Below are 10374 nucleotides of genomic sequence, written 5' to 3' on the forward strand. Positions count from 1 at the left end.
AAAAAAGTTTGTTTATCTTTTGTACTTCTCTAGCTTTTTCTGTCTCATCCGAGTCGATTTTTTTTTGTTGAATGACTGCGGTTCGAACTAATGTTCTCTCATTTCCTACTACATTTTGGATGATTCCGATCACGTTCCCATTTGCTCCATCGACGCTTTTTTGATTTATCTTGTTCAGCATCGTATATAAAGCGAAACATTGTGGGTGCTGGGTGATGGCATGAATTGGATGGAATTCAACCCGGACAACTTCAATGCTACATTTTTTCCGAAAATCAAAGAGAAAATGAATGGAGCTATCGGGAAGAAAGCGTGAAATTCATACTTTTTCGTTCGTTGCAATGGATCCACGTAATCACTAAGCAGGAGTCCCGTAGATTTGGAGACCATCCGGAATGCGATCAGGATTACGGCACCACACAAGACACGTATGTTTCAAAATCATTCCTATTAACAATTCAGCTGTTACTCAATACCGCTTCGATTTTTGTCATCTCGACAAATTGCATCACCGTTCTTGATTTGTTTTGATCGATGCCAAATTTGATTCGGGTGGCATAAACGTCATGTACACCAGCCTCTTAACAGCATTGACAGCCGTTGTATGCTGCTTGCAGACACAGGGCTTACAAGCACCGTGGCATAGCGTTATATACCCATATACGGCTTGTTCCAGTGCCCGAAGGTCACAGTGCCTAAAAGCACTTGAAACTGTTATATGAAGCCAGTTGGCACTGAAAATCCGCTAAGCGGCCCACATACCGCTTATAACAGTGCTTAATGGTTACCTGGGTCTCCATACAAGATTGCATATAAAGTCTGTCGGTTGGATAGAAAATATGTGCAATATTGCATGAACTAAGCGCTGTACTCTTAAAATGCAAATGCAAAGCTTGATTGCAAAAAATATCAAAGTCTATGAATGGAGAGTTGCGCAACAAGAACTGGCAACAAGTTCCCCAATCACAAATCATTTGATTATTCTGGCCACCTATTTTACTGTAAGTGCTTTACAGTGACTTCACTCGAATGTTTGTGTACAAAGTCGCAAAGAACAAAATTGAAATATGGTTTTGTAATCATAAAGTAATCACAATGATTTTTAGTAGATAATTGCAACAACACATACGACAAACAGAATGAACTCAAAACATGATCTTTTTCGGTTACCGCAACTGTCAAAACAGTGTATTTCTTTTTGCCGCTTGCCGCCACCTGGGAATTGGCCGAAAACATGTGCGTTTCAAGCGTCAGTGTGGGTGGAATAACTATAATTATATAGTTTTCAAACCAACTAATTTTGTATAGTTTATTTAATTTCAGTAGCATTTCAATTATGGAACGGATTTATATATTTCCACTGATGGAGGGAAATTACCGTCACATTACATGTAACAAGTAGGGTGCTCATTCACAAATCATAGGCCCTAAAGAGTATTTATTTCGTTACGTCATTGTAAACCTTTTTTTTTAATTTCGTCACGATAACAACACCCCTCTCGCTCCAAAACGTGTTTGTTTATTTTGCTCGATAGGTAGACGATTTAACAGTTCAATGGGTAGATTTGGTTTTAGTCTTCGCGCAACTCTCCATTCATCGACTCTGAAAAATATGTTTGCGGCACATAGAAACTGGCTGCGGATTATTCTCAGTGTACTTAAATAGTTAGTCGGTTATGGTAAAACAATATCCGTTGCCGTTCCGTTATCATTGTATTCGGTCATTGCGCATTTCTCTCACCACTAGACCACTGGGGGAATTTTTTACAAGCGCGGAAGCTAATAAAGGTGCGCAATTGCATCAAATCGGATAGGTATCTTCGGAGGAGTTATTCTTCGCAAACCAAAGAATAAAAGTTCTCTGAAGACACGGATATGGTTCGATGCAATCCCGCACTTTTATTCACTCTTTTACGCTTTTACACTTTTGAGGCCTCACTTCACAGTTAAGCCTGATTCGCTGCTGACAAGTAATTTCTCGGCCTATCTTGATGCATGGGAAATTTCTGCAAGGAATCGATCAAGAACGCGCTTTTTTCTGATCGCAGTACGCAGTTGAAAAGAACTGTCAGTTCAAATGGGAGTCGCTGTAGAAAATTTCTGCAAGGAATCGGCGAGATATTTCTTTAGCGATTCCTGTTCAGCAGCAAATCAGGCTTTAATGGGTAGTATTCACTTCGTGAGTACTGCGCAAAAGGATAGGACAAGTAATGGCCAAGAAATACTTCAGCTGTCCAAATTACTTGAGCTGTATCCAGTTGACAAGTAGAGCTGATTTCGTAACATTGGTAACGCCTGCCGTACAAATCAAATGGGGCTGTCAGGGCCCATTCACAAATTTCATAACGCTGAAGGGGGTGGGTGGGTGTCCTTATGATGTTACCACAGACAAACAGACGTCACACTCTCATCGATGTCCATCGACCACCTTTTTAACTGTCGATTTAAATATATGGTAGGTGGCCAACCCACCGCCCACATCGCTGGTATCGTTTTTGTTCGTGTTTGACGTTTACACACTACCGCCACCTGTTGGCTCATCGGCCAAACACAGCCATTTTAGCATTGGGCGTATATGTTCTCACGACTATGATTTTAATCGCGATTTGGTCTAAGTGTTACGTCTGTTTGTCTGTGATGTTACAGTTCATACAAAATTTGAAAAAACTTTCATACAAAATGCGTTACGAGGGGGTGGGTGGGTGTCATTGTATGTTATTGTTCATCACATAATATATGAACGCATATCGCCTCCAATTTTGTACGTAGAAAGCCTTTTCGCGACATCTTATAAGTGAAATTTTGCACATATAAAGCCTCCAGGTGATTTCTTTATACGTACATTTTGGTTGTCTGGGGTTTGACTTTCACTATGCGCGCTATTTTCAAATTGCTCGTAAGAGAGAGAGAGCGAGACAGCACAAATACACGGCGCACAGTAAAAGTCAAAAATACAAAAGAATTTATTACACGTACGGCAATGGATGGAACACGGATAAAAATACTTCAATTTTCGCATATAACGGCGCCGCCGATGATTGGATGTAAAAGGGTTTATTCACAAATTACATAACACAAAAAATGGCCATTTTCGACACCCACCCACCTCCTCGTAACGCTGTTTGTATAAACATTTTACAAATTTTGTAAAAGCCGTAACAGCACGAGGACACCCACCCACCGCTTTCAGCGTTTTGAAATTTGTGAATGGGCCCAAATGAGCACCGCCATAAACTTAAGGCAAGAAAAAAATAAACACTGTTTTCCGTGTATTGTACTACCTTGCTTCTAGATTCCTTGCACGGAGAAAACGGAAAACCCATATTTGAGTATTTTTTAACTTACTTTTGAGTTATTTTTCTCTCCCTATTTCATTCGCTCCTTCTATTGTTGTCAGAGAGCGAAGAGCAAAACAACCCAAAAACCGAACGTTAGTGCGTTACCTCAAATTTGAGTAAGTGGCACAGTACTGGAAGTTGAGTTATTTGATCTGCCGATTGAGTGAAAAGAACTTAGCCAGTAGGTGTTTTTTCGCATGGCTGCAAATGAAAACAACTTCTACCCCATCTACTCAAAATTAGGTTAACGCACGAACCCCTGGAATTGAGGGGAATGAACTCACTTTTGAGTACTTCATTTTCTCCGTGTGCGTTCGTCTTTTCACGGAGCCACAAATCAACCCAACTTTGACTTCTTTTGACGTTCGGCTCTCCCACGCGTGGGATCAAGGTTTCTATAGTGACTGGTTTACTGATCTAAGCAGTCAGTGGGTGCGCGGTGTGGTTAGCTGCGGGGAATGAAGGATGTTAAGGAATGTTTGCTCCAACAAACATAAATACAGTGAAGTGAAAATTTTCTCTAGCTTTGATAAACTGTTTTGTCGCGAATCAAATTTTAGTCGTTCATGTAGTATTCCGCGGAATTCCGGTGTTTTGAGTCGCTGAAAAATTGATTATAAACTTGAATAGTTGGTTAACAACTGCATGCAAAGCATGAAAATGTGGAAATTTCGAGTTCTGCGGGTGAGAGCCACCCACCACCGACGGTCCACCGATGAAAAAGAGGATGTGCCACGGTGTTGCCGTTTGACGGTGACGGTTGTATTCTTGTAACTATAACTCGTAAGTCATAAACATTTTACTATCAGTGCAGAAATTCAGATACTTTGCCGCGTATACCACACAGATATGGGTGTAGAAGAAACATTCAATACCTACTTTGTCACGCCATGCACCTGATATCCAAACAACCAAAACAAACTCGCCAGCTGTCACTTGGCATTTCAAAATGACAGAATGGGAAATCTGACACATTGGACTACCTCCCTTCTAGATACCTTGCGTGGGATATAATCCAAATCAAGCGTGTGCTAGAATAAGGGCGTAAGTCGCATGTTCGATTTCTCTTCATCGATCCTCTCTTCTGTGAATAAAGGTGACAAGATGCGGATTTGTTAGCATTTGCAATCTTGCGTCTTGGTGTGAAAAAAATGCTAACAAACCCGCATCTTGTCACCTTTATTCGCAGAAGATAGGATCGATGAAGAGAAATCGATCATGCGACTTACGCCCTTATTCTAGCACACGCTTGAAATTTGGGTTAACTGACATATACCCAATGAGAATATATACTAAGGTGTGGAAGAAGAAGCAAAGGCTATGTATTAGTAAAGAGAAAAAAACGTAAACAAAAATAACTACGTCACTAATTTACATGGTTTCTTATGGGAGCTCGCTCGCTTGTAGTAGTGAAACATTTTGCACCTTACACGGATGTCACGCACACTAAATGTCTTCTTCCTCACCTTGGTATATATTCTCATTGACATATACCTATCATTAGGTACACGCTCGTTCAAATCTACTCAAAAGAGAGTAAGTTTGACTCACTTTTGAAGTTTCAAGTAAGCTGTCAAAAGTGAGTAACTTTATTTTATCAAAGTGAGTAACTTTTTACTCAATCATGAAAGAAAACGACCTTACTCACTTTTGAGTAAACACAAACATATTTGACTCACTTTGTAAACGTCAAAGACTTGTGAAAATTTCGGCTTCTAAGTTTAGGAGTAAACATCGCTGTTAAACAAGTGCCTCAAAACGAATCATGCAAGTTGTGAATATAATGGGCAATTTTTACTGGTATCATTAATCCTGTGGATGAATTCCTTCGCGTATTTTCTTCGAAAGCTAAGTATGCTGTTTCGCTCAAGAAAAGTAATGAAATTCCTTGACTGAAAGGGTCAAGAAATTTCCTACAGAGAGCCCCCTTTGAAGTGACAATTCTTCTCAACTGCGTACTGCGATCAGAAAAATGTGATTTTCTTGACCATTTCTTGGGAGAAATTTTCCACGCATCGAGATAGGCGATTCCTTTTCTTGTCAGTAGCAAACCGGCCTGAAAAAAAGACAATTTTCTTGCTAGTCAGTAATGGAAGAGAATTTCTTCCCTTCGAAGAAAATACGCGCCGGAATTCGCCTACTGTAGGCGGCGTGTGTAATGGAAGAAAATTTATTCTCTTCGAAGAAATTGTTCGCCGGAATATCAAGTGAAGCGAGGTCGGAGTGAAAATGACCAAGTCCTGTAGGCGAATTCCAGCGCATATTTTCTTTGAAGAATAGAAATTTTTCTTGGAAGAAAATGTCTTCTCTTCGGAGAAATTGTTCGCCGGAATTCACCTACTGGTTTTGATCGAACAACCGCAAGAAAAAAAATATAAACAGTAAGTTTTACCGTCGTACTTTTTATTGGACTAATTATCAATTCTTTACAGTCTAACCAGGAAGGCTACTCGTACCGTCAAACTACATCCTCCATTACTTTCATCAATCCCCCAGAGATTTACAACATCCGGGGATACATTCCAGAGCAGCGAAAATTTCGACACAAACACCGCAATATTTACTTGCAATATCATGTACTATCCATATATTTATGTTTGAGATGTAAATAAATGTTATCCTTTTGTATATTTTTCTCTTGATTTTATAAATATAATAATAAATTAATTTCCAAAAAGATTATTTCTGAAGTGAGTGACATCTACTCACCACAGACAAACAGACGTCACACTCTCATCATTGTGCATCGACCACCTTTTTAACGGTCGATTCAAAAATATGGTAGGTGGCCAATCCGCCACCTGCAGCGCTCGCATCGTTTTTGTTCGCATTTGACGTTTAAGCACTACCGCCATCTGTTGGCCTGTCGGCCAAACACACTAATTTTAGCATTGGGCGTACATGTCCTCGTGACTATGTTTTTGATCGAGATTTGTTCTAAGTGTTACGTCTGTTTGTCTGTGTACTCACTTTCGCAAATCCCAGATTAAACGAAGTGAGTAAGTGTTACTCCAATATTGACATTTGACAACGTTACTCTAAAGTGAGTAACGATGGTGTTACTCACTTGTGAGCAGTTCCACTTTGTTCCGAAGTGAGTTGAATTCTACTCACTTTTGAGTAGATCTGAACGAGCGTGATAGTTTCCATTTGACAGCAGCGAAAAAAACAACCCAGTACAAAAAAAATCTACCCAGCGTTAGCTTTCGAAGTCTCCGTAGTGGGTTAAAACAACTTAACGTTAGGTAAACTTGAAAGAACCCAAATTTGGCTTATACCATTGAACTTCGACGCTGGGTCGGTGCGTCTCTCTCTGTTCATGCCAACCTTGACAACATTGCTGTTGCGATAGTGGCTAAACTACCCAACCGTGGGTAAAAACTAAAAATGCAGTTTACCCAAATTTGAGTTTAAAGAACTTATTTTCTGGGTAGTCTGATTTCTCCGTGTTCATGTCGTATCTTTTGACAGTTTCAATAATTTTCCTTTTCCTAGCGGTTTTATTTTCATTCCAATTCGTAAATAAAATATTTCATCCTTCGCGAGCAGTAGTCAGTCGCATCGAATGCAATGATGATAACAGCTTTGTGTCTTTTTAGTTCATCGCGTTAAATTGTTATTCTCTGCAGGATGTTTCAAATAATGCAGATTTGCGCGACTCAAAACTGCCTCAGGGCAATCGCTAATCGGTCCTATTGTACACCAGTTGTTAACATATTCGACAGGAACGTAAAGCGGCTACAGCGAGAACGTGCCGCTAAAAGGTGACTTTAAGTTCCTCATCGATTCGAATATTATGCAATAAAATTGTGTTTTGGTCATTTCAGCGCGGATGTTGAATTGTACGACTACATCAAGGAGGAAGTTGGCTACCGGATATCCGATCGAATCTTCGATGTGAAACGAGTGTTCACCAATGCAGTAGATTTGGGGGCCAGCCGAGGATATGTCACGAATCACGTGCTGGGCGAAACGGTTAAAAGATTGACCGCAGTGGATCTCAGTCCATCCATGTTGGCCCATGTCAAAGGCACACCCGGGTTGGATTTTAGTGTACGGGAAATGGACGAGGAAAAGTTCGACTTTGACCCTGCCAGTTTGGATTTGGTAGTTTCGAGCTTGAGCCTTCATTGGGTGAACGATTTACCGGCTTGTTTTAGAGCTGTGAATAAGGCTTTAAAGCCGGATGGTGTATTTATCGGTGCAATGTTTGGCGGAGAGACATTATACGAGCTGCGATCATCATTACATCTAGCTGAACAGGAGCGAAGAGGTGGCCTTTCCCCACATTTGTCCCCATTCACTCAAATACGGGATGTAGGAATGCTGTTGAATAGATCGAATTTCACAATGCTGACCATCGACACCGATGAGATTGTGGTTGGCTTTCCATCCATGTTTGAGCTGATGTGGGATTTGAAGGGAATGGCCGAAAGTAATGCAGCTTTCAACAGACCATTGCACATAAGTCGAGAGACACTGATGGCAGCGGCTGCCATTTATAAGGATATGTATGGAAAGGACGACGGAGTGACTGCAACTTTTCAAATAATTTATTTCGTTGGCTGGAAACCTTGTCCAAGTCAACCAAAACCTTTGCCTCGGGGGTCGGCAGATGTGTCTCTGAAGGATTTAGGCAAATTGATGGACCCTAAACATGTCAGCGACAAAAAATGAGTTGATTCTATAACCAGATAAATGTTTATTATTTCTCTTAGAAAGAAATATGTAAAAACCAATAAAATATGAAGGTTGAGTTAAAAAAAAAAATGTTTCATTGTATGTATATCTTCGAACAGAATCGCTGTTTTAAACTATGAATACAAAATATAAAAGGACACTTCTAAACACTACTGTTCGATGCCTTAGATAACTACCAGTTTGGGACAAAGTTCATATTCTCGCTCCAGTCTTTTTTCTGGTCCCATAATAATTATGCGAAATTTCAGCTCGATCGGTGATAATATAATTTAGCGCCAGGCGTTCAAAGTTTGCATGGCATTTACTATGGGAAAACTCATTTTTGCAAAGAATAATCGCCAATTGATCTCTATAAAAATCCAAACGCAGTCATCGCGTCGATATTACCGTCGGGTTGGCGACATCTTGTTAAGTGGTTAAGATACCTACTGAGATACTCGCAAAATAAAAGTGTCATGCTTAATTCGCCTTTTTGGGCTTATAGGGCTGTTATACGGCTGATATAGGGCACATCAGTTCTATAAAAGCCCTATATTAGCACTTTCATGCTCACAAGTGCCGCCTGGTGACGGAATTCCGTGTCTGAATGACCACCTCATGTCAGACCTTGATCTCCTGAACAACTGTACCGAAGATGATTTTTCTGTATTTAATCTAGATCGCGAGATATATTATGTTGAACAAGAAAACCCAAGGCAGTTGTACAAAGTGCAACGCCCGTCTACTCGCGTTACAAAAAATTTGCGCGACAACCGAAAGGTTAAAACATCCTCACATATTAATCGTAGAACAGATTGTTTGCGGGTGATTGTAACATCATCGATTTTTAATATTTGAATATAAAGCCCAGTATGCTCTCGATTCGAGCGTAAATAGCTCTGACCATAAGACTTCATTTATGGTAACACCACGTAATACTTTTTACTTTCGCATTCGTAGGCGGGGCAAAGTTAGCACCCCACGAGGATGCAAAATGAACAAGTCAAGATTTATAAAGCTTAGATGTTGTTGAATCTAGTTTTTAAATGGTCAAGTCTTGTTGAACACATGCACTGAGAAAATGAAAAACCCATATTTCTCGATTACTTTTTCAAATCGACGTAAGTAACTTTCATACGGTTTTGAGGAAGGTTATTAAGAAGAATCACAACCTTTCTTCTAAAACTGTTTTAAAATGAATCCCCTTTTAACATTTTTTACCGTGTATAGCGCTTAAATTTTGCATGCAATCAGCTCGCGTTAAAACACTAGGTAGTTCCTATCATTTCCCACAAAAAATGTATGACAAAATGATAAGCAGTTTCAATCAGTTACTTACGACGTTTTTGTACCAGTGTAAAATCGACTCAATTAGTGTGTTGTTTTGATTCGTGGTTAAGTCACTTTGTCTCCCATACAACGGAGCGGCGAAAGTAGCGGTTAGGTTGCGAAAGTGGAGAATCATACTTTCGTCGTTTTGTAAATCCGGATATTAAACGTTCTAAAAGTGAAAAATCGAGTTGGTTTTGAGCAGAACGTGTAGAATTTTGTCTGCGAAACACGTAGGATTGATAAAGTAAGTTTGTTAACTTTTCTGACTTGAGTCTGTATGAATAAGTTTTCTAGATTTGATTATTTTTAAATTTATTCTTGAGTTATTTTTCTCTCCCTTCTTTTGTTGTCAGAGAGCAAAGAGCAAAACAAACCAAAAACCGAACCTTAGTGCGTTCCATCAATTTTGAGTTTGTGGCACAGTATTGAAAGTTGACTGATTTGATCTGCCGGTTGAGTGATAAGAACATAGCCAGTAGGTATTTTTACGCATGGCTGCAAATGAAGCCAACTTCAACCCCATTAACTCAAAATTAGGTTAACGCATGAACCCCCCGAATTGAGTAGAATGAACTTACTTTTGAGTACCTAATTTTCTCCGTGAGAGTATTATGGAGCAATATGAGGTCAAAGTTAAAAAATGATTATAATAATTTCAAATACCTAGGTAGGTGCATCAACACAAAAGCAAGCAACTACAAAATGCGAAATGTAATTTTCCTAATTCCTGTAATTTTCAGAGTTAAATAACTCATAGATGGGTAAAATGACATGAACAGATTTCATATATTAATAAGGTATCATTAAATCTATGACAAAAGGTCGAAAGACAAAAGGTCGAAAGGACAGAAGGTCGAAAGACAAAAGGTCGAAGAACAAAAAAGAAGGGACAAAAGGTCGAAAATCTTTTTTTCCAAAGAAGAAAAAATTTCCCACCAAGCAAATCGTTTTCGACCTTTTGTCCTTTCGACGTTTTGTCTTTCGACCTTTTGTCCATAAACCGGTATCATTATACTGGATGGAA

The 10374-nt window shown here is 39.5% G+C and overlaps 1 protein-coding gene across 1 annotated transcript; it reads left to right on the top strand.

Annotated features, from left to right (window-relative positions):
• Positions 1-6864: 6864 nt before the first annotated feature.
• LOC5579830 (arginine-hydroxylase NDUFAF5, mitochondrial) lies at positions 6865-9002 on the top strand. The gene is made up of 2 exons (XM_001651457.2): positions 6865-7102; positions 7166-9002. The coding sequence occupies exons 1-2, from the start codon at positions 6969-6971 to the stop codon at positions 8013-8015; spliced, it is 984 nt and encodes a 327-aa protein (XP_001651507.1). The 5' UTR covers positions 6865-6968; the 3' UTR covers positions 8016-9002.
• Positions 9003-10374: the final 1372 nt, after the last annotated feature.

This window comes from Aedes aegypti, chromosome 3 (assembly GCF_002204515.2).
Source record: "Aedes aegypti strain LVP_AGWG chromosome 3, AaegL5.0 Primary Assembly, whole genome shotgun sequence".
In the NCBI taxonomy this organism is placed as follows: domain Eukaryota; kingdom Metazoa; phylum Arthropoda; class Insecta; order Diptera; family Culicidae; genus Aedes; species Aedes aegypti.

Bases quoted from the DNA above. Each gene is read 5' to 3' on its own strand.
- LOC5579830 (XM_001651457.2), top strand. From the start codon at position 6,969: ATGTTTCAAATAATGCAGATTTGCGCGACTCAAAACTGCCTCAGGGCA. The intron at 7,103-7,165 runs GTGACTTTAAGT...TGGTCATTTCAG, and splicing joins CGAGAACGTGCCGCTAAAAG to CGCGGATGTTGAATTGTACG.